The 24877-nt window shown below is 41.4% G+C and overlaps 1 protein-coding gene across 1 annotated transcript; it reads right to left on the bottom strand.

Moving 5' to 3' along the window:
• Window positions 1–1577: 1577 nt before the first annotated feature.
• On the bottom strand, window positions 1578–24723 carry SLC6A19 (solute carrier family 6 member 19). The gene is made up of 12 exons (XM_063326305.1): window positions 24421–24723; window positions 16532–16672; window positions 14912–15049; window positions 13402–13583; window positions 12499–12609; window positions 11323–11435; window positions 8867–8995; window positions 7171–7327; window positions 6280–6484; window positions 5528–5687; window positions 3052–3214; window positions 1578–2262 (listed from the first exon to the last, which is right to left on the bottom strand). The coding sequence occupies exons 1-12, from the start codon at window positions 24620–24622 to the stop codon at window positions 2053–2055; spliced, it is 1911 nt and encodes a 636-aa protein (XP_063182375.1). The 5' UTR covers window positions 24623–24723; the 3' UTR covers window positions 1578–2052.
• Between the last annotated feature and the right edge of the window lie 154 nt (window positions 24724–24877).

Here is a 24877-nt window from a genome sequence, read left to right as displayed (position 1 = left end):
AGGATTTTATTTTTTTCCCCCAAATACTTAGGAATTAAAGCCCTGCTTTGCAGCTAAGCACACAAATACGGTCATGTTGGAGATCATCCAACCAGAAGCTAGGCTACAGAAGCCTCCCCAAGGTAAGCACCGTTCCTCTGCTTGCAGCTCTGGAAACATCCAGATCCATAGGTGGAGCAACTCAACTTCCCGGTCCCTTATCAGGATGTCTCACAAGGGCAGGCACGAGTTGGCGCACGCAGTGTGGTTTGCCAGCGCAAAGGAACTAAGGGGTGTTCCTCGAAGAAGGTGACACAGCCGACAGCCCAGCTGAAGTGCCTCTACACCGATGCACGCAGCATGATGGAGTGACTACATCAGTGGACAATGGAAGAGCTATGGATGTCGTCTGTCTGGACTTCTGTAAGGCCTTTGACACAATCCCCCACAACATCCTTCCCTCTGAATTGAAGAGAGATGGATTTGATGGGTGGACTGTTCGGTGGGTGAAGAATTGTCCAGTTGGTCACATCCAGAGGGTAGTGGTCAACAGCTCAATGTCCAGATGGAGATCATTGACAAGTGGTGTCCTTCAGGGGTCCATATTGGGACCAGTGCTGTTTGATATCTTCGTCAATGACATAGACAGTGGGATTGAAGTTTGCAGATGACACCAAGCTGAGTGGTGCAGTTGACATGCCTGAGGGATGGCATGTCATCCAGAGGGACCTGGACAAGCTCATCAAGTGAGGTGATGTGATCCTCATGAAGCTCAACTAGGCCAAGGGCAGGGTCCTGCACCTGGGTCGGGGCAATCCCAAGCACAAATACAGGCTGGGGGGATGAAGGGATTGAGTGCAGCCCGGTCGAGAAGCACTTGGGGGTACTGGTAGATGAAAAGCTGGACATGAGTCTGCAATGTGTGCTCACAGCCCAGAAAGCCAAATGTATCCTGGGCTGCATCAGGAGAAGCGTGGCCAGCAGGTCGAGGGAGGTGATTCTGCCCCTCTACTCCGTTCTGGTGAGATCCCACCTGCAGTACTGCATTCAGCTCTGTAGCCCTGGCAGAGAAAGGACATGGATGGACATGGACCTGCCAGAGCAAGTCCAGAGGAGGGCCACAAAGATGCTCAGAGGGCTGGAGGACCTCTCCTATAAGGACAGGCTGAGAGAGATGGGGCTGTTCGGCCTGGAGAAGAGAAGGCTTTGGGAAAACCTTATAGCAGCCTTCTAGTACTTAAAGGGGAACAAACTTTTTAGCAGGCCCTGTTGCAATAGCACAAAGGGTAAAGGTTTTAAACTAAAAGAGGGTAGATTTAGACTAGAAATAAGGAAGAAATTTTTTATGATGAGGGTGGTGAAACACTGGAACAGGTTGCCCAGAGAGGTAGTAGATGCCCCATCCCTGGAAACATTCAAGGTCAGGCTGGATGGGGCTCTGAGCAACCTGATGTAGTTGAAGATGTCCCTGCTCATTGCAGGGAGGGGTTGGACTAGATGACCTCTAAAGGTCCCTTCCAACCCAAACTATTCTATGATTCTATGAATTAGTAAAAAATCCAGAATTATGAATGAATCAAAATGTCATTCTCATCCTTAGAAATGTTTTTATTAAATATTTTAAACTTCTGCATGAGACAAATAATATTGGTGGCTTTGTGCAACACAGTGGCATGTAAAGTAAAACAATTTAATGTGCAAGAGAAGTCAGTATTAAATTATCCTTCATATTGGCCACACAACCGGAATGATTGGACATGGAAGAGTCACTTAAGGCATGTCAAGCGCAGTGCATTCCGAAACAGAGAGCTGCAAGCCAGTTTCAAACAAATTGGCTCCAGAACCAGGAGGAGGACAAATGATTTGGCCTGGTGCTCCAATCACTTGCAAATGTGGCTGTTTTGCTTCCAGGATCCAAGCCATTAACTCTTCACAGCGCATTGCATTGTTAGGTAAACAAATGTTTACCTGGAAACAACACGTAGTTATCCTTTTATGAAAATAAAATTAACTCTGGATTCTTTAAATAAAATATTTTTACTTTCCTCATTGACAAAACATTCTTCCACATTTTTACGCTGAATTCTTTAATTTTCCATTAACAGAAGTCTCAGATGTGGAGCTCATAAGGCCCGTCTGATCATTTTTTTTCTGACAGCAATTTCTGATGGCTTTGTAGATGGCAAAGACAGGGACGGCCAAACTAGGCACTCCAGCGAGGATTACAATAATAGCATACACCCAGTTGGGATATTCAACCTTCTGTGTTTTGGGGAAATCCTCCTGAAAGAGCAAACAATCAAGTTGCAGAAAGTCTTGAGAAACAAATACCCGGGAACGTGCACACGTTCAACAATTCTACAGATCAAAAATGTGATCAGAGCAGTAGCTCGTCATAATGGCACAATAATTTGCCAATTCCACAGCAGTTTCCAGGTTAAGGTTTTCCACTCTCAGCTGTCTTGGACTTATTTTTACTTAAAAGTGATGGAGAGAAGACGACATGGAAAGGAAAGGAAAGGTAGCAAAGGAAAAGTAGGTAACTTACTGCTGCAATTATCATTTAAATCATACCAATACGTTTGGAAGAGGAAAGAAGAAATCTGGATATTAATACTAGCTGTTATTAATTTCTTCTGTGCAGTGACGAGTAACCAGCACGGCTGCAGTGCTGTGATTTTAAACGCACACAGAAACATGTGCAATATCAAAATAGTTTCACATATTTGGTCCTTTGTTAACATAGAAAGGTTGTGACATTTCCAGCTCTTCTATAATCCCTACTGGGAAACTGACATCTGTTTCAGTCTTGCCTGACAATCGGACTAATGTTTTGGTTTTGTCCGCTTTGGAAAAGCTACTCAGGCGTCACTATATACCAATTGCAGGCATCACAGCTGAATTTAGGAGTTATTTTTCTAGGTGTTACTTTTTATTATCACTTTATGTCTTGTAGTACGTTTTTTTACCGGAAAACTGTTTCAGATGGGACACGAATATAACTATGACTCTTACATTAAAGAAGAAAACATAAAATAATCCTAAATTAGTATTTAGGTTTTATATACTTACATAGCTAGGGTCCCAAACGCTGTAGAGCAGTTCTTCATTGACTTTCACCACAAAATAAAAGAAGAAGATCACTAACATAATGAGAGGGCTGATAACTCTCCAGGTAACCTGCCAGAAAATATTGGGCTTGTGTCCAATCATGAACTCAATATCCTTGTTAAACCTAGAAACAAAACCAGGAAGTTCAGGACACTAAAAACTGGTCGGGATCAAAGGGTGCCTGCCCATAACCAGGAAAGTTCAACCTACACCTAGCTGTGCTTCCCTTTGCTAATGTCAATGTGAAACAAGGACTGACAGCAACACCAGGAGTTAGACCTAAATAGTTCAGATTAAGGTAGATATCACTGTAACCATGTTAGAAGTTTTTAACTCACATTTCTCAAAAGGAAGTCAGGAAAATTATTTTTGGAAATGTACTTTGTTCAAGAAGTATGGGAAGCATATGCAAAATAGTTCCAGCACAGAAGTCAATGCATATGGACTTCCCTATAACATGTTGCAGTATCATTTCGGGATTTTTTTGTAAGCATCTCAGAGCTGCACACACTAAAAGGAATGACACCATATTAAAAATGAGCAAAAGCAAATTGAAATAATTTAAAAAATTATATTCTATGCATAATGTTTGCTTAATTTGGACTTCTAAGTCTTCTTAGGTTGAATACTGAAACAATATTTAACTTTACACATTATTAAGAACACCAAAAAACGTGTTATTTGGGTTATTCATAGAGCATGCAATGGACAATGGGGCAAAAATACTTCCCACAAGAAGAAACAATCCCCGCATCGAGAGTGATACTGTCTGCATCAGTCCTCAAACAATTTATGACCTCTACATATGATGCAGCACCATCTGCACACACTTCTTAAAAAATAGTTATTTTGGAAATTTGGGGCTTCTATTTTTAGTCCTCTTGTCGGGCTTTCCTCCGTATCCTGTGGAGATAAGTCTGAGGGGATTGTTCAGTTGGTCCTACAGCTATGAACCACACACAGAATTCAGTTGAGTCTCAATTACTACGTAAATTTATTTTATCTTTTCATCCCTAAGATGAACATTCTAAGATCTAGGTATCAATCTGAAAATGATATGGAGCCCCATGTCCTGACTCCAGAGCGTGTCTAGGTGTAGTTCATGTGAGTATCATGGATAACACACAGGTTCTCCTTCAAGCAGGAGGGCCATCTCTTTACCAGATGCAGATAACTCATTGTCGTTATCATCTGGATAATGCCACTTCTGGGCAACTGTGAAAAGCTCTGTACTCTAAGAGGGCTACAGCGATGCATACTGGCCAGGAACATGAAAGTTCGCTGTGAAGCACTTTTCTGAAGCAATCCCTACCCCTCTGTGGCCTCAGCCCATGTTTGAGTCCTAGGAATAGTTTTAATTTGGCTTTGTAAAATGTTCTGAGATTTTAAAGGGAAGGAAAAGTGATCAACACAGACTTTTCTGTCCTTAATAAATTAAAATAAGCCTTCTTTCTCTAGGCTACTCCCTCTGCTCATCTGATTTACCTAAGTCTATTCATGCCTCCTCAGGTAATATACAATCCCAAGTGTGGGAAGATGGGCCACAAGGGCACTCACCCCATGGCCAGCAGCAGCACAGCTGTAGGGTCTGGCGCAGGTTAAAGGAAAACCTACGGGTGATTGAAGTTCCCGTGGTTCTTTCATATTTCTTACATGTTAATTATGAACAGAACGGTGGCAAAAATTTGATTTATTACCTCTCTAGAAAATTGATAGGATAATTGCTCACTGCTGCAACTGATAAAGTCCTGAACCTGTCAGCTAAAAAGGTGTCTCAGCAGCCTTGGATTTGCATCCTGCTGTAAAACAGGACCCGCAGCCTGCCTGGAGATCCCCGCTTTGGACGGTATCATTTGGCATTCACTTTAAACACGCCTGGGAGATACCTGTTTTAAACCGTCAGCTCAGTGCCAATGTGCTTGCACTTTGCTGCTGCGAATTAAATATTTAACGCAATTATCCCGAAGAAGGCTTATTGCAAATGTCACCATATTTAAAGTGTAAATGAGCTATAGTGGCACTTACATAACTGTTGTAAGTACGTACATTCTGATGCCTACTTTAAAAATAAATTACTTGCATTCATATCGTTATACTCCAGGGCACTTGCTAATGCTTAATATTTTCTTACAGCGTCTTAGGGATGTGTTTATTTTAGCGGATTGTTATAGAGCGTTATCTATTATAAGGTATTCATAAAGTGGAAAGCTTTCATGTATAAATAAAAGTCCCTATGCACTCGTAACAAAGCATTTTTTCTTTTTGTCCAGAACTATTTCAGAAACCTAAGGCATATAAGCAAGCCTAAACTACAGCTGCGTAATTTCAGTGATTTCTAGAACAGAAATTCTATGGGCCGGGATGCAGCCAGATTGCAGCTAGACAACTAACCCGTTTATGCATTAGTTTCTGGTAATGTTTAACTTGTATTTCATACCTGTCTATTCCATAAATGTAGACGACTGCAAACATTTCACAAAATGCGATTATCAGCAGGGGAATGGAGCCAGCAAAACTGTCAAAGAGAGCCAGCCAGTAGTTACCAGAGTTCAGCACAAAAATAAAAGCCAGGAAGTAAGACCCCAAGCAAATGAGACCTGTGGAAAAAAAAACAACAAGCACAAAACAACAGCACATTTAGGCAAAGAAAACAAACCAAAAAAAAAAAAGTGAGATATTTTCCCAGTAGCTAGAAAGCTTTATAAGTAATTTTTATTTCAGCTGCAGCCTGAGGGTAACCACTTTCTTTTTGAGTGGTACTTGGAGAAGGCTTCTGTGCTGGTAAAATGGCAAAACTCTTCTACCGTTGCGCACGTGGGAGATGCTGCGAACAAAACGGGAGAAGGCTGAGGAGAGAAAACAGGTCCTCTCCCTCCTAGTCGGTGGGACAATGTTGCACTGAGAGAAATCCTGCCCGGGTGAAGGACTCGGGTCCTCCAGCTTCCCAGTGGAGGAGATGATAATCATCATGAGCAGGCTGATGGGCAAGCCACGAGGGGAGCAGCCGTCTGCGGGCTCAGAAAGAACCTCACAGGAGCTGCCTCCTTGGGGGACAGGAGAAAAACCTTCAGCAGGTTATCTAGGAGTCTTAGGACCAGGCCAGATCGGAAAGTAGATGGGTGGTGGGTTGATTTTTCAGCATACAAGTTATTCCCTGGGGAGGAGGGAGGTCTCTATAAAAGCACCTACCTGTAACAAGTTCCTTAGGCACTTTGGGGGGTATAATCTTAAGATCTTGTAAAGGTACAAGCACACCTTCCATATTTCCAAACATAGATGACAAACCCAAGCAGAAGAGCATGATGAAGAAGAGGATGGACCACAAAGGTGAGACAGGCATTTTGGTGATAGCTTCAGTGAAGACAATAAAGGCTAGGCCAGTTCCTTCAACTCCCTGCGGAAGATTTCAGAAGCTCCAAAACTAGGCTCATCATTAACATCGCGCGGCACTTAAAATTTACATTGGCATTCACTAGACGTGGTGTATGCTACACCATACCACAATACCCAGGCTTTTTGTTTCCACAAAGACCTCCTAATGCAGCAATATATTTACTGTAGTTATAATACAAATTCTATTTCATGGGCACCGATTTTCGTCTGTAATTCACCACTTTTTCAACCAAAAAACGAGAGGTGCACCTATTTGTTTCTTCCCGTAACTTTTTTTCACCCTGGTATCAAGGTCCGTTCTTTCTGTGTGGTGACACACTCGTACTGAGAAACTCTTCCCCAGTCATCTTGTCCCACCACGGCTGCAACCAGGTAGTTCCAGAGAAATACCTGCTGCTATTTTGCCAGCTGCATGAGGTCAGCCTAGAACACTTGTGGGTTTAGTTGCTAGTCTGACAGATCGCCAATGCTTTTCAGAGAAATTAAACAGTTTGTCTCTTCAAAAGCAAAACAGGGTAAACAAAAGTCATTCCTCAGTCCGAGCATTCCAAGCCAATTGCAATCAATCAGTGGGGATATATAAAAACCCAACAACCTCGGAAGAAAAAGCAATTAGGCAATTAAAACAATTGCTCTGCATTCCTGCCATATTTATGGTATCGATATGAGTCAGGGTATTAAACTTACATCATTCAAGAAACTTTCCAGATCACAGGATTCAAACTTCAGGGTTGCAAAAGTCATCGGATCAGTCATGTTACAGAGCTGCTGCATTTGTTCAAAGTTTTCTTGGGTGACATTACCTTCTGGCAAATCAAATGCATTCATCAGAGTAAGAATATTTCTGAAAAAGTGAAATACAAGTAATTTGAAATTATTTATTTGTAAGCATCCTCAGGATTAATCTTTGTCTTCAAGCAAGTTATTAAGAGCACGATGTCTTTTATAAAGGTACAAAGGAAGCAATGCTTCTGTTGCTTGAGATCAGATTTTGAAATTGGGAAGTCCAGCAGTTTTGTGCACGTGCAATTCTTCCTTTCTTCTTCCAAGGAGAGTCTGATACTGTCTTTCACGGCCCAGATGACAGCTAAATGGACAGGACCTGTGCAGAAGTTAGGTGACCAGCGGGTGGTGCACTGCAGGCTGGGCACCAGTTCCAGCACTGGGCAGCTTCTGGGAATGTGTAAGGTGTCTGCAGTTACGCATCACGCTCTTTTACAGCTGACGTGGAGGAACTTGGCTGGAACCCACAGGGTCTGGCAGCCCTGGTTAGAAGGAAGTCTGAATCGCTCCGGTAAAATTAGATATGTCTGATGAGACCTTAGCATTTCAGCTCTTCAGGAGGCAACCTAAATACAGAGCTAACACAGGGACCAGGGTATATGCCGTATGTCAGCTCAGTAGGCATCTATTGTTGTAAACTCTGGGGGTTTTGTTGGCTTTTTTATTATTTTTTTTCCGAGTTTCTGAACAATTTTCCAGTGGTTGCAGAGCTTCACCTAATGAATTAAAATGGGAAGCATTTAATGAATTAATGTGGGTAGTTTCCCAATGCAGTAGGCAGAGTCACTGGCAGTACCTGAGGAGCCTACACGGTGATCCAGCTGCGGCCAGGGCTCTGCAGGACTGTCGGAACTGCCTGGCCACGGGGAGCTTTCTTAAAATGGCTCATCGCAGGTGACCACCAAGGCAGAGCTGCGTAGTTCGGCCACCATGTCAGGAGGCCTTTGGGGATTTGGCATCAGCCATACTAGAAACAGCAGCAGAGCAACAGCATCCTAGTATCCTTTGTTGGTTGGTTGGTTGGTTGGTTTTGACGTGTGTAATGTAAAATCCAATTTTTCACAGAACCAGTTTTATTGAAACTTGCCTTATCCAGTTAAGTAAACGCATTCCTTCAGAACACGTTTCATATCCGTTGTTGCAAATGATTAATTTTTCCTATTTACCTCTAAAACTATAGACATTTCAGCATGTTTTACTGAAATAATGTATCACGAACTGAATCTACCTTCATGTAAATAGAAATTGTTACATAAACCACAGTTTATGTGGTTTGAAAGAACTCTTTCAAAAAAACCCACATTAAAATATGGAATATCTTCTTCCTCCTTTGTTACTTTTTGGAAACATCAGGGAATAATGTAAAACATGGTTGCTTACACAACATTTATCTAGGAAATAACGTGGCTCAAATAATTATCACACCCTATGGTGTTGATACCACATGATTTAATTTTTTCGAAGTAATAAGTGGTCTGATACCACGTGGGTCAGGAGCTGCAATTGTTCAGAAATAATAAATCCATTACCGTGAGGCTAACAGAGCTGCCTCAGCCAAGCAAACACCGGTGTATTCTGGGTTTTCTTTTCAATAACTTACTTGTCAAAACAGTCATCATATCTTTCTGTGGCTCTGAACCCAATGATGGAGTATATGACTGTTGCTGCGTAGACGGATGTGAAACCATTGATCACTGAGATAATCAGGGCATCTTTCTCACAGTTATTGCTGCAATTCAAAGACAAAAACAAAAACAACAAAAAAAAAGGATTTCAAACACATTCCCAAAATAAATACTAAAAGCCGGCAACCAAGACTAACAAAAAAGTAGTCTACAGACGCACAGGTACATCAGTATGCTCTCTAGGACTACATACAGCTTTTAAAGACAAATTTAGTGAATTAAAACTTGATGCCTTAAGCAGCTTAATAGCTATGCTTTTTATGCCCCTCAAATAATCCTATTCATAAGGAATAACTGCCTGAGTTGTTTCCACGCCTGGGTACGTGGAGGAACCCTCCATGTTACCACGAAGGGTAAAAAAGTGTGTCTCCTCGTCTTCATGCCCGGCATGCACGGATGCAGAAACACATTGGCATAAGCTGTATCTCAGCTGCTGGGGTGTTCTGCTGCAAGGTGGAAGATTTGGGTTTGGATTCGGACCGTCAGAAGGGAAAAGTGACCTGAAGTTTCCATAGCACTTTGGTATGGTGAAGTGCAGTAGCCAAGAGCACTTGGGAACAGCCTTGATTGTTGGACAGAAGATGGTTCAAAACGTCCTCAAGTTTTGGAAATACAACGGAATGTTACGCTGATAAGGTTGGCCAGCCAAGCTGTTACATTGTGAAAGTTAAACTGCTTTGTAGAGACTTCTCTGCTGTGGGGACCTGCCAGTGTATCTGTGCTTAGATAAAAAAATTGCAGAGCCAGAAAGAGATTTTTATCTGAGAGAGAAGATAAAGAATCAACACTAAATTAGTTAATGGCTTTATGAGAAGGCTGTAAAGGTCTTGATATTGTATTTCTCTTGGGCTAGAGAGGACTATGGAGATTAGCTTGATGTGTCATATTTAATTTTCTGATCATCTTCAAGCAGAAAGGAAAGAGAAGCCTACCCAGCCAAGACCTGTGACACTGTGACCTTTCCTCATTTATAGCATTGCAAATAGATCTCCAGTGGGTGGAAGGCATTGCACTGAAATTCCTTGCTGTATGCTCATGTCAGTTTTTTCACTGTAAAGTGAGATTCTCAATGACAGGCTTGACAAAAATATTTCTCCTCTCCGGAGAAAGTAAGGTACTCAAGCTCTTCTTGGTTATGAACGAGTGAATCCCTGATGGCACTGAAACCTCACGGTATTTCCTGGGATGTTTATACTCCCAAACCATCTCAGAGCAGAGTCACTCACACCTGGTCCAGCTGGTGCTGGACTGCGGGTGGCCCAACACTACAGTGTAACACTGTGGTATTTACATCTTTTTTTCTTGTATCTCCATGGGAATCTCATTACTTTCTGCAGTTTCCTCCTTGAGTCATGAATGATTGAGAATTGAAGGAATGTGGCCTGGTGCCACAGCCCTGTGTGTTGGAAATGCAGGAGGACACTATTCCTTTTCTTTGGCTTTTTTGGAAAGATGCAGAACTTTCTCAGCCCTGCTCCTCACGGTTGTGGGAACATTGGCTTGGACCTGAAGCAGGGCTTGTCACCTCATGCTGAGACTCGCAGGCACCAAAAAGTTCCACAGTTACTTTTGAAAAACATCTGAAATAAAGAGTGGTGTCAGGGAATTACACCAGTGGTTGAAATGCTGGTATGATGTCGTCAAACCTGAGCCAAAACTGAAACACAAACTTCTGAATGCATGACCAAACCAGATAACCAAAACATAATTTGGAGACATTTATCAAAAATACTAGGTTGAGAGTTTGCTACACAGTTTGTCTTTCAAGAAGACAGTGCTGAAGGGATGGAAGGCACCAAGAGGCACTGGTGGTTGCTCCAGTATTTTGGGAGGGTGAGTGTAGAATACAGCACCATGTCATAATTTGCTGACTGGGTCATTCCCTGGGTGATGGGAGTTTGTACTCCACCTCTTCCCTGGCCCCATTGCGTATATAAAGGAAGGAACTGAATTTGAATTTCAGAACTCCTAGATATATCTTCTAATCTCTAAGCTAAAGATTTAAACCGTGGCCTGTAAATTGCTTTGAAATGTGCGTCTCATCACCCAGCTCTGCCAGTGTGGAGACAAAGGGCAACCACCATGCATTGAGCACTCCTGCAAAGGAAGCTCCTGTTCATCATCTGGTGGTGGCCAGACAGGCCCCTTCTTTCCAGCCTGCACCACCACACCTTCCCGAAGGAAATGAGCCAGCACTGGAACCTAAAATCTTGGCTCGAGAGAGCTAGGATCAGTCAGAGGTGTGCCTTACACGGTTGAGGGGCCGGTGTCCTGGTCCCAAGTCGTTACCGTATAGCGACAGGGCAGAAGTGGACATGCTCCATTTGAAAGAAATATTCGCATAAAATTTGGCTTTTGCCTGGCTACTTACTGAACAGAGTTGTAACTGGAGAACGAGATGAGGCCTCCGAAGGCCAGGGAGAAAGAGTAAAACACCTGAGCACCTGCGTCCAGCCACGTCACGGGGTTAGCCAGCTCGGTAACCTGAGGCATCAGACATACAGCTTTAAGCATGTGCGACATCGCTCTTTAGACTGAATGTGAGGGATTTAAAACAATAACTAAAAAAAGAACCTTAACAATGCAGAACTTACCATTTCTGAAGAATGTTAGCAAATATACCAATACTTCTGTCAAACAGCTTTTTTTTTTTTTTCAAAAAGAAAACCTATCTGTAGGTTTTCTATAAGTATTTTGAAAATGGATAAACAAATTACTTCCCATAGCTGTCAGCTGCCATGCCTACTTCCACAAAAGCTGTTTATTCTTTAGCATTAATAATGACCATTCAGAGGCCTTCTCATGGAAAATGAAACCCTTTTAAATTTTGTTTAAAAACTGTTGTGTAGTTAAACCATTCTCTTAGGTCTTTTGTCCATATAGCCATACTGATTAGATGGGTTCTGCTCCCAACTGGACAATTCATGCTTCAAAGTTAGACTTGTCCTTTACTACAATATAGGAAAAGAGAGCAAGCCCCTTTATGGCAACCCCATTGTATTGCTCTGTGATCATCCTTACATTTTTTATAGCAGACTTTGATGGACGGTGGAGAGAGAGAATGTGTGCATATATGTATATTTAGCATCCGATGCAAAGGATTCACCTCCCAGAATCAAGATTTTAAAGGCATCTGAGGGGGCCTACAAGAAGGATGGGGAGGGACTCTTTATCAGGGAGCGTAATGATAGGATGAGGGGTAACGGCTTCAAACTGAAAGAGGGTAGATTTAGACTGGGTATCAGGAAGAAATTCTTTACTGTGAGGGTGGTGAGGCTCTGGAACAGGTTGCCCAGGGAAGCTGTGGATGCCCCGTCCCTGGAGGTGTTCAAGGCCAGGCTGGATGGGGCTTTGAGTAGCCTGGTCTAGTGGGAGGTGTCCCTGCCCATGGCAGGGGGTTGGAACTAGGTGATCTTTAAGGTCCCTTCCAACCCGAACCATTCTATGATTTTATGATTCTATAAAAGCACCAATGGAGGAGACTCATTTTCAACTGGTTGTTAATTACATGAAGTTCCACTAGGGGACGAACCACGCAGTGACTTACATTAGGGGTGAAGAGATACACAATTCCATTCGTTGATCCTTTCAGTGTCAAGCCACGGATTAGAAAAATGGTGAGCACAAGGTAGGGAAGAGTTGATGTTACGTACACAGCCTGCACAAGAAGCATGTAAATAAAACACTTAAATAAAACAGAACGCTTGAATAAAAATAGCACTGCAGGGAAGAAAAGAGGGGAATAAACAAGGTACTGTGACTACCAATGATGGCAAGTTTCAAGCAAGTCACAATCAACATACTACAGAAAATTATGTTCAAGTGAAACAGTATGTGCAGTACATTTGATAATAAACATTTTTACAGTTATAGTGCTCTGTTTAAGACAAATTGGCCTTGTTGAAATTCAACTCAGATCATTCAAAAGCAGTATAAGAAATAATCTACACCCCGAGACCAGGCTGATGCTGCTGATGCAAGGGTGGGCTCTTAGGGCTTTGCTCTTTTAGAGAGATAATTATCTCGTTTTTAGAGAGATAATATTAAGGAATAGCGCAAACTCAAATATATCTGTACATGTATGTTTTGAAGAGAATGGCCGTAGCAAAAAGACTGAGTTCCTCAATCCTGCGTTAAAGGTTAATATTAATGTTAAGGTGGTAAGACCTAGAGGATGCTTTACCAGGACCTATAAGGACAAGGAAGACAAATTGTTCACAGAAATCTCCACATAAATCAAATCAAATCAAATCAAACCAAATCAAATCAAATAATTCCATTTTGTTCAGCTTCCTTCTTCAAAAAACAACTTCAGTGATGACAAACATGAAGTTTTAGACATGCTTTTACTCAAGAAACAGGCAGTTTCCGTATCAGGATTAAGTCTGTATGAATAAGGAATCACAACAGCATAATGAATATCATCTCATAAAAAACCAAAATAGAGTACCTTTCCTGTTGTTTCGATGCCTCTGATTGTGCACACGTAGAGTACACCCCACGCGCATGTTAAACATAACAAAAGCCACCACTGTATACTGCCTGAATCGTTAATGGAAGTGGAGATGTTCAATGTTTCTCTGTACCAGAAATAATCCACAGGAGAGCTCTTGGCACACTCTTCTATGTAATCTGTAATCACAAAATGGTTGTCATTCTGTATGTCTTCTTGTTTACTTGAAAAAAAGGAAGTCAAATAATAATCGCCAGTGTTCTAAACTATACCACCTAATGCCAATGGATTCGTTGCTGGCAAATTTCAGATTCTTACAGGCTGGTTTTGTCGAAAAAGGAGACATTTAAAAGGGAACTGTTTAACAAGAATTTTAATACAGATTTTTGTTGTTATTTCTATTAATTCAACCATGTAGATAAAAATCTTTGAAGCTCACTCAGAGGCACTTCTATCTTTATAATTTTTCGTTTTTCCTACAGAAATGTGAGGTTGGAAGCCTCTTGTGCCAAAGAAAGCGTGGAGAGGATTTCTGAGCATAAATGTACGTATATTGCATGGAATATAGATATATATTTTTTTAGCAGAAGAAAAGCAGTTAGGCACAGGTTTTTCAATGATTGTACACTTCCTACCTCATCTGGAAAAAAATAACCCAACCAAACCAAACCAAACAAGTTTGGCCCTTCCACACGTGCCCTGCTCTTTCTTGCCTCATGGCATGTGGGCACCCGCCCAGAGCTTCCTGCAGCCAGGCGGCTCTTCCCCTCCCACACCTCCTTCGGATCAGCAATTCTTTGTCCTTCTGTTTTGTGGGGCACCATTCAAGGTCTTGGCAGCTCAGGTCAGATTCTCAGCTCCCTGCAATGCGCTGACCTGAGCAGTATTCTGCCCTGGCCTGCCCTTTTATGAGGCTTTTAATACTTATTCTGGGAGGAGAGGAGCAAAGCTCTCTGAAGAGCTGCTCGCTGACCCACCAGAAAAATCTGCTTCGTACACTTTCATGCAGGGCTGACTACGGAAAACAAAGCTGCCATCGCCAAGCAGTCTCCAAGGAGCTATAGACTGTTGTCATATTGATATTGAGAGATACAGGTGTTTCACATTGATTACGCATCTCTTTTTTTTTTTTTTTTTTTTTTTTTCCTTTTCAGTATGCTAACTGAGGGCTGTTGGTGAAGAGATGGATGGAAACACACTGTCTAAATCTGGAAAACGTTAATCCTTATGCTAGACTTGCACTTGGTGAATATTTCCTATGTGAACACATCTGTCAAAATCAGCCCTGAAGTTTCATATGAAAAGTCAAAGTTTGTCTGAAGGATTAAGAACTGATCACATTTTATATAATGTGAATTTTTACAAGATGCAAGTATTAAAATAGCACAATGTTCCTGACAGGACTGCCATGCCTTGCTGTTGTTTTACAGAAAGAGCCTCATTTAGTCTAATTGTTAAAACAGAAAAATGTGCTGCACAACCAAATACAATATTTCATAAAAGATACCTGTTAAGTTGCCATTGAGAGGACAGCTGCTCCAAGGCAGGGGCTCTTGGAAGGAGTTGAAGAAATACCACATTACCCAGGCAATAATAGTATTATAATACAAGCCCACCAGGAAGGATACAAACATTGCCGCTATGCCTAAAAAAATAAAGTCAGAACACAATGCAAATTTCAATACTCTTGTCTTCAAGGCGTATCAAAATACATGGTATGAGCCTCAACATTTCCCTACTCTCCTCCCCACCCTAATTCCATGGTTAATAGCCTTTACCCTTTGGATGTAGGTTTAATGACTGTGAATTCCTTACGTGAAGGTTGGACAGGTGAGTTCTACACAGACGTACAGCCTAAAACTACACTGGGACTGAAGCTGACACCCACTTAGGAGCCAACATTATGGGTGGCCGGACACTACACAATCCTGTTCTCTGTCTTGCCTGGTGATATCTAGGGAGTTTGGGATGCTGGGTACATGTAAAGCTCAACTGACTTGGGATTTTGCCTTAAACGAGACCCAAATTGTCTTTCCCTTCCACAATGTCACTGCAGAGGTCAGCAGATGTGTTTGGTTAATCTTTGTCATATAGGATGGATAGCTGCCAGGAGGCAAAGTCTGTGAAAATATGCAGGATTGAAGCTGGCAGCTGTCCTTCTCCACTTGCTCCCAAGTAATCAACCTCTGGTGACTTCTCTGGCAGACAGTTAACGCTAATCATTAGCTCTTGAGGGCTCTTAGGTTCTGAAGAATCTTGAAAAATTCCAGATGCAATGAACTAATATCTTCTGTAACTGATTTACAGATGTGGTAGATCCCAACAACAATCCCAACTGGCTGCGTTTCTCCCCTTTCAAGCGTGCAGTGACCACAGAATCACAGAACTGTGGTGGGAAGGGACCTCAGGAGGTCATCTTGTCCAGCCCCTGGTCAAGCAGGGCCACGGGCCACCTACAGCCAGTTGCCCAGGACCATGTCCAGGCAGATTTTGAGTATCTCTAAGGACAGAGGCTCCACAACCTCCCTGGGCAACCTGTGCCAGTGCTTGGTCATCCTCCCAGTGTTTCTCGATGGTGTTTTTAAAGCTATATGCATCATGCTGCTTTTACTACATTGTCAGATAGAGTGTTTGAATAGTCAGAAGTCTAATACAGATGTAAAGAAGTACTTTCTGCAAAATACTGTCTCCATGGTTTTTAGCATAGTATCTCTCTCAGATGTAAGAAAGTAACATCATATGGAGCTGAAGTCTGATAGTCCAGCTTAGAGAAAGATTAAACTATTATTAATCCACAGAACAGTTACAGAACAAATTTTTGGCACACTTAAACATTCATCCTAATGGTAAAAACAGCCAATACAGAAAATATCTCTGAAGCCCGAAATTAGTCTCAAATTAGAGAAAGGTTTTAACTGTTCCTGGGAACGTGGACACCAAATTGTCATAGTGCCTTAAGGTTATTAACATGACCTATCACTGAAGAGATAGTGAGCAGGCAAAAGGAATAGATCCTGGAATCTCTTATGACACAGAGGAATAAAATCCTGAACCTTTGCTCTTAAGGTTATCAGTTCAGAGACTTTGTGCTTTCGCAGGTGGCTTTTTGTGTCCTCTTCAGACTTACCAACCCCTTTCAGGGTAGGGTGGATAGAGCTCCAGACACCCACACTGCCTTTCCTCAGCCTTTGACCAATGGCAAACTCAAGATGAAGCAGGGGGATACCCTCCAGCACTAGCAAAATCAGGAAAGGGATCATGAAGGCTCCTGAAACGGATAAGAAAAAAAAAAAAAAAAAAAAAAGAAAAGATATTTCCCATTATTTCCCATCAGTGAAGTACTACAATAAAGCACAAATTTCGGTTCTGAGGGCTTTTGAAACAGCAAGACAGTCGTAAGCATACTTGTGGAAACGCTTCTCCAGTTTCTGAACAATGCTTTTGCCTGATTGCCCAAGCAGGGGACTTCACTACGTATGTGCTTTCAGGTAGGAATCCTTACTCTTCCCAAGTGACAAACATAAACACAAATTACGCACTCCCAAGGTTAAACTGTCAAGAAGCTACCTTTGGATTTCAAGTGGAGAAAGGTTGCTACTTCCCTGGAATGACTTCCCTTTTTTTTTTTTTTTTTTTTTTCTGCAAAAGGTTATGGTTTTATAATCATGAATCATGCAAATAGTATGAAGTAGTTGAATGAACTAAACCAGGTGCCACGAAAGATTAGGCAGGAGCCTGCGGCTGTCTACATAAACTAACCAATAACTTCCTGGCAGCTGTGTTCAACAGCTTTCATGTTTGAATAGAAAAGATCTGAAGTCCAGGGTTCAAATCTTGTTAATTATGACAAGGCTGGTTAGTATAGGACAAGTTTTTTAAATTATTTTGTTCCTGAATAAAGTGTACCTCAGACATGGGAGATAACATATAACATCACACTGGAATACCAAAGTGCAGACTCAACTGCTTGAATATTGCTACGTAATAAAATTATGGTTATCTGTCATTACAAAAAGTCTTTAACTTCCCAATCATAGGCAGTAAATGACCTAAGTGCATTACAACAATGCAAAACAGTATGTGAACGGTTCCAGTTTGTGTATTTGCTGACTTTTTCCTCAGGTATGCAATGAGTATCAGGTAGCAAGTGAAAGAAAATTTGAAGAATGGAAACTATAGTTTTGAATTCAAGGTAGTTGAATGTTTTCTGGAAGAGCTGAACTGCATGCTTGTCCGCTCCATGGGGTATCTTCTTGATGTCGTCTACATCACAGTTTTAGAAATGATCATTACTGCAAAGTCTTCAATTTCTGTGTATTTCAATAAAGTCTGCCAAAAACAAGATTGTTGTATCAAGCGGCCACTATTACAATGAAATCAGCCAACTATACTTTTTGCCTTCCACTCCTATGGAATTCAAGTAACACTAGTTATTCACCTGTCTTTCATTGACATTTTTAAGATTTACTAACAAAAATCAGTAGTTTTAAATACATAAAATGCTCATAAAATATTCAAAATGCTGAGCACTTCAAAAATGCACATGCCGCACATCAGGTTGAATGACTAATCAGTGATGCACTGGAAAATACATTTTTTGTTGAAATCACTTGTCAAAGGTAGCTGTATAGACACGATCTTCTCAGACTTGTGCAGAGCATGTCAATGTAGCTCATCTTGCATGCATTAAAAACTATCTATAACTGTAAAAATGGAGACTGACAAACTTAAGAGGTTTCAAAGGAAAGATAGAAGAATAATTGACTCGGGACATATTTTTATTAGTGAAAAAAATGGAAGGACTCATTATGAATTACTTGTAGAGAGTTTTGCTAAACTTCCAACTCTTCTGACTCTTCCTCTCTTTCTTCTGTACCAATCTGTCACCTTGGGAAATGGATAAAATGGGCATCATCACCAAGGAGGACAGTATCCCATTTGTTTTCTTTCCCACTTCTCACATTACAGCTACATTCCCTTTTCCAGAGACCACGTAGTCCTTGCAAGAACAAAAGCCTTGCACGAGTGGGGAGCAGCTACCTGTTAGATCTAGGACTCTCAAACTGGTACTCTCTCACCTTGGAGGAAAGTGGCTATTTTGTAATGCCAGAAAGGAATAAAGGATCTTTGTCCACCCTAGATTTAAGGAAACTGAACTCCTCTAGTTGCAAATCCAAATTTGGCATTGAGGTCTTAGCTAAGATATCATTACAAATGGTATCAGTGCTACAGCAATCACTTCCTGACTCTTGTCTTTCCGAATATGTATTTTCACATCACAAACGTGTGAAAGGCATAGGGCATATTTCAGTTTTAGAGGGACTAGAATCGCTTCCAAAACAAGGTTCTTCCACTCTGTCTTCTCACCACTCCAGGGACTTCTACAAAATTACTAGCAGCAGGAGCTGCTGATGTCAGCTGTAATGGGGCAATCTTCTCCATGCCTTGTTGACTGGCTGCTGAAAAGCAACTACACCAGAAATGGTGATGTACTCTTCAGCTGCCTGTGCCCCGGAGGCATTGAGGATGATGCAAAGTCTTATCCAACTCTGGCAGAGGTTCTGGGATTCGTTGAAACTGTGTCAGACTCGGTCACTGCAAGGAACTGACTCGCTCTGTCCTTTCAGCTTCTGGCATTTCTAAAGATTTGTCCCATTTTATCTGTGTGGACACGCTTAGCTGTGCTGGAACATGCACTGGCATGCACCTAAGGGCCCCGCTTCATCTGATTGACATGCAGTGCATGCAGATTTGGCTTCAAAGAGTTTGTTCTCTACTGATGCCCCAACCTATTTCTATGAACAGCACTTCTCCCAGATGTTTTATTCTTGCTTTCATAGAAGACTGAATTTTTGCAGTGCACATGATGAGTGTTCTCTCATTGTTGAGATCCTCCCCCCATCCTGATGGCTTTCTTCCTACATGGGAGGGTCAGTGGGACAACCTCCACACACAGCCTCTGGCCTTTCACAGAGACAAAGTTACTTGTCAATGCATGGAGCTGCAAGCAGCCTGAAATATGTCATTTCCTCCAACCTCACGTCAGTCTGGCACACACTTTCCCTCCTGTCACACTCTGTCAAGGAGCTCTCATGAGAGTAAAAGGACATAAGGACAAGATAACTGTTTGCTTATACCAGCAATTTTTAGTTCCGGAGCATTCTCTCTGTTTTAAGATCAAGACACCTCCTAACAGTCTGAAAGCTCACCCTACAGAGTCTGTACAGATGCTTCACCTGGATCTTTTCTTTTTACCTCCCCTTTTGGATGCTGGATAGGTCTCTGGTGTACCGCAACCTCACGTCTCTCTGGTAAAGCCCTTCCTCACCAACGGCAGTAATTAAGTCCAGAAGATGGATCTGCACAGCTACCTGATCCAAATACTCCTCATTTGCACTCAGGGTAAGTCCTTATCACCCTTTGAAACTCAGCTTGCAGTCATTTTAGATGATTTCTTGAAGCTTAAGAATGGACTGGCAGTTAGTTCTGCTAAGGTGCATTGCTTAACCATCTTTACTCCTAATGGAGACACATCACGTGCTTTCATCAGCTCACACTGAGATCACTTAAGGACTTGGTTAGAAATTCTCCCCCTGGTCAAAGATCTTGTTGTGTAAGGAAATACACAGTCCTTCATAGTCCTTTCAATCTATGACCACTTGTTTCTTATCATACCTGTCAAAGGAAATATTTTTTTTGGTAGTTGCCTTATCTGTTAGAAGAAGGGAGGGGAGATCAAGCCATTTCCTATGAAGCACTAGAAGCATTTCCTTTAGAAAACATTCAATGGTAGTCTCAATTTTCACTTTCAGTAGAAAGCAGGCTGACTGATACTGTGATTTGAGCTCCATTTTTTCCATGCTTGAGACATTCTTGCAAACCAAGATAGCGAGATTCAGCAGCAGCACTGTCCCTACACCGTAACTCTCCCTGTGGACACCACACTGCATCAAATTTGCTTGCAAGACTCTCAGAATTGAACCATCTTCTGTGGTGGACATGCCACAAGCACTCTATGAACCTCAGGGGATTTCCTGAGGTCTCGAGGTACTTACAGAGGGACCTTTGTTAAGATGTCATAAAAAAAAGTCTTTAAGCATCACGCATCTTTGACAGACCAGTCAGATAAAGGCACTCCATGTCCTTCCTCGTGCAGCCACAAGAAAGGGGAAAGGATGTCTTTGTGAAAGTATCTATCACGTGAAAATGGTGCCCTGCCCAACTGCGTGCTCACAGCTCCCCAGCTGCCTTGTTACCTTGGAATCACTGGGAAATACATTTCAGGTTCTGGGATGGGCACAAATGGAGAAGTTGGGCCTCCATCCACCCCTTTCATTATCACGGACATAAAATAAATGGTGCGTTTATACACCTGCAGTGCAGAATTGATATCCCTACAAAACCAAATACAACTAAAACAATTCTATCATGAAGGGCTAGCCGTGTGTAGTACGGTAGCTCAATGACTTAAAAATGCAGAGTGTGTTGTGTTAGAACTGGACAATTAAGTAACACCACCTATATTGAGCTAGAGGAACATCAGTAAATTTTCAAGAGAAATAAAATGGCAGTTCTCAATTATGTACGCCACTTTTTTCTCTTTCTTGGGTTTTTCTCCTTCCAGGCTTCAATTCTAACTTCCAACTCAGAAATCCAACTCTGTTGTATTTTCCATTTCTCTCAATTTTTCCCCAACCCATCTGAAAGAAGCTATAATGGAAAAAAAAAAAAGTCACAATAACTCTTCAAAGCTGCTATAGGGGACATAAAAAAAAAAGAAATCAATGCTTTTTAAGTTGTCACAATTTTATGAACCTAACAAATGAACCAATGATCTGAAAATAAATGCTGTATAGGTATATATAAACAATGAGTAATCTTTCCAGTCTGAAAACCTTAGAGATGAGATATTACATTCTCCTCCTATTTCAGTACTGCATTTCAGAACACATAATATTCGGTTCGAACATCTGTATAGCTATTGCTCTCTCTTTAATCTAGGAGTTTCTAATGTGAAATTAAAAAATTATTATTGCTCTCACATAATTCCTTATGAAGGGAAGACAGGGTAGACTTCAGGCAGAGATGTTCTTCTATACTATCATATTCTTAGACCTCAGCTGTAGTGAGGGTACCAGTACCCGCGAGGAACTGCCAGTGTCACTGCTGTCACCTCATTCAATGTGGCATGCACAGAGATGAAATAATTTTCCCTCACTCAGTGGCAAGGTTTACTGCAGACGTGCAAGCTGTGGACTTGAAGACCTCTTTTTTTTTTTTTATTTCGATGGTTTAAACATTAAATATACATGCCATTTTTTATAATACTCATCAGGGCTGAAACGAAAATGTTTAACAGTTAATTAAATGACATGTTGCTCAATAAAGATTAAACAAAAGCTATGTGTAACGTCAGAGACAGCTATCAAACGAAAGGGAATTTCAATCTCATTAAGCTGGTGAAAGCACTGAGGCAAACACTGTAGCTTTTACATTGCGTGTATATTGAAATCTAGTTCACCTGTGGTAATGATGTATTTTAAGTCCTAAAAAGGACAAAATGTGCTTTACTCTACCAAATTTTACTGGGGTAAATATTCCATTTTTTTTAAAATGTAAGCTCTTTATCTATGACAACAAAAGTAAGTAAATGATGTAACCAGCAATTTTTTTCTGTACATTTGGGTATCACAATGTTAAAACGCTGTCATAGTGTTGTGTGTAGGAAGAAGCAGCCCACAAATAATTGTAGATTTACGTTCAGATATCTGAAAGTAAGCGTTATCTATACAACTCAGTGCTCCTAACTACCTTCGCTACAGTCAATTTGCAGAGAAAAAAAATCCACCTTCCCTGAACTCCAAGTACTACAAGGGTAAATTTTATACTTCGCTATAGTCCATTTGTTTCATGAGGGATATAAAATGTGCAAACACTGATTCACAAAGCAGGTGGACATCCAACCTCGTTTGGGAGTGTCCTTACTGAAATACTATCTACACCCTCGCTACCTGACCTCACCCGTGCAAAATGACTCCAAACGTTCATCCATGTAACTCGTATTTCAAAAAGAAAGAAGTTAAGATAGCAAAGCCAACCCTCAGAAATTAGAAACTGTTTTCACGAGGTAGCGCATGTGACCTTGATTCTGCATGCACCTTATGAGACAACCTCTAATTACGTGATCACACAGGACTTTTTCTCATCCTCTGCAGATATTTACTGTGTGGTAAATAGCTGGAGGTTTTTTTTTCCATCTCTTAATGCACGGCCATAATTCACCATCATATCCAAAGTGAGCTTTGGGATGCTATAAAATAATCGTGCCAGGGACAAACTGAGGAGCAGCATAATCCCCACCTCCAGTGAAGGGGAGCAGCAGCAGGGATTCCTGCTGCTCTGCACCCAGGATTCAGCGAAGACATATCTCAAAGACATGAGGTATGAAGACATACACCACCTAGGGTAAAAGCACTGGTCAGATGAGGGGAAAATGGAGCTTCCTCAGTGCACTCATGAGTGTGGTGTATGCTTTGTATTAGTTAACTTGGAAGAAGGTTCTTCTTCCAAAACTGCATAACATTGCAGTTTTCCCCTACTCTGTCCCTGAGGGGGCCACACAAACACAAAGATGAATGAATCATCTTGGCCACCATGTTGAGTGGCAGAGACTAAGTCAAAACTCATCCAAAATGTTTGGACAAGCTGCATTTCATATGGCTAGAACATGAGGGAAAGGAAAGACAGACAGAAAAGCAGGAAAGTATCTATGAATCAACCTTGGGAGAGAGGGTGTGTCCACTTTCTAAGACTAAGCAGAAGATCCTGAGAAGCCAACGAGTGCCATGAATTTTGGAGACATCCATCCACTTTTTCAAATGAAAATTGTCACATGTTGAAAGGGGGTTATGATTTTTTTCATGTGCCTTGTAACTTTTTTGTTGCAAGAGTTGGCTGTGCTGCAAATGACCTCCTGTTTGCACTGCAAACTCTAAACACCAGCCCACGTCAGAAAAATCTCAATGTTAAAAGCATCTCTTCTTGCAACTGAATCATATGTTGTTAAACATCCCTGAGTTTGTACCAGCAGCTCCCCACAGAGCCCTCCTTGGTCCCTGCTCTAACTAGGAAGAGCAGTTTTTAAACATCTCACTATGTACATTTAAGGAAAATTACTTAGAAATACTGTTCCCTAAGCCAAAAGTTTTCTTTCAACACCAAACACCACAAAGGAACAAAGACTTTTGACAGATATCCCAGAGCGAAATGCAAATAACAAGTAGATAGTGGGTGGAAAAGACTGGCAGAAAATTAAAATTTATGTTGTCATAAAATATTTAATCTCGAGATCACCTTTAAAAACAAACAGAAAACCAGTGAAACAAAATTTTAATATAGTCCTTCAGTCCTAACCTGAACCCTAAGGAGTCACAGCACATCATATGGCAAACAGCACGCATTTGGATTTTAAATGACTTAATAACACCAACCACTAAAAACGTATTCTTAACGATAGCTACTTTCATGCTGTTACTCCTATCATAAATTACACACACACACACACTGACCCTGCAGCCATTACACAGATCAGTCCAAAACCAATGAAAACCCTATTATGAAAAGATCATTTGGGATCATGATCAGAACCATACTCCTAAGTAGTTTACTAGTATTTTTAAATATACATTTTTATATATATATATATGTACGTACGTAAAGTAACACTAGTTTTGGATTGAGAAAATATACTATATACATGACAGTGCAAGACTGATTTGATCAACCCTGTGTCCTGAAATAAAAACAGTCCCTTCCTTTTCTTCCGTCACTACCATGACTTCAGCGGGTGTTCACGACCTGTGAAATAACCTTCTCCATTAGACAGTCTTCTAGAGATGAACATCACTGTTCTTACAGGAACTGCCCAGTTCTAAACATATTCCATTATTTCTTTCCCAAAACAGAGATTAAACCTGGTTTATAGCCAAAGCAAGTTAAGATATATTAAAGACATACCTCCTCCGTGGCTCTGGCAGAGATAGGGAAACCGCCACACATTTCCTAAGCCCACACAAAACCCTACGCACGTCAGCATATACTGAGCCTTGTTATCCCATTTTGGTCTGGAGTCTGCCTCTTCTTTCTCAAGGACCTCAAGTTCTGCATGGGAAGGTATCCTGTCCTCTAGGCCAGGATTGGGCAGCTGTAACTTCACCATGTTTCAAATTTCCTGACTGAAAACGCTGCCCCAGAGAGGAGGTAATGGAACAGGCAGCTGGTTAGTAATCTGCACAAAAAGAGAACATCTATTTGCTGTCTCCAGCTATATATAGTGAACCTTTGGCACTAAACTTGAAAGTGCAGGCTTGTGGTAAAAAGAAGTGTCAGCAAATCATTCGATTGACCAAGTCAGCTCTGACACTTATTAATGCTTTATCTGTCAAGGCTTTATGGAACAGTCTGTTCATCTGGT

This window comes from Chroicocephalus ridibundus, chromosome 2 (genome assembly GCF_963924245.1).
Source record: "Chroicocephalus ridibundus chromosome 2, bChrRid1.1, whole genome shotgun sequence".
Lineage (NCBI taxonomy): Eukaryota > Metazoa > Chordata > Aves > Charadriiformes > Laridae > Chroicocephalus > Chroicocephalus ridibundus.
The sequence above is the reverse complement of the archived record's forward strand: the minus strand, read 5'-3'. Positions and strand labels throughout refer to the sequence as shown.

What these genes read in the sequence shown, in the direction of transcription:
- SLC6A19 (XM_063326305.1), bottom strand. Translation starts at nt 24,622, where the DNA reads ATGGTGAAGTTACAGCTGCCCAATCCTGGCCTAGAGGACAGGATACCT. An exon ending in CCCTACCCTGAAAGGGGTTG is followed by an intron (nt 15,050 to 16,531) that starts GTAAGTCTGAAG and finishes TTATTTTTTTAG; the next exon opens with GCATAGCGGCAATGTTTGTA. An exon ending in TACATTTATGGAATAGACAG is followed by an intron (nt 3,215 to 5,527) that starts GTATGAAATACA and finishes TTTTGTTTCTAG; the next exon opens with GTTTAACAAGGATATTGAGT.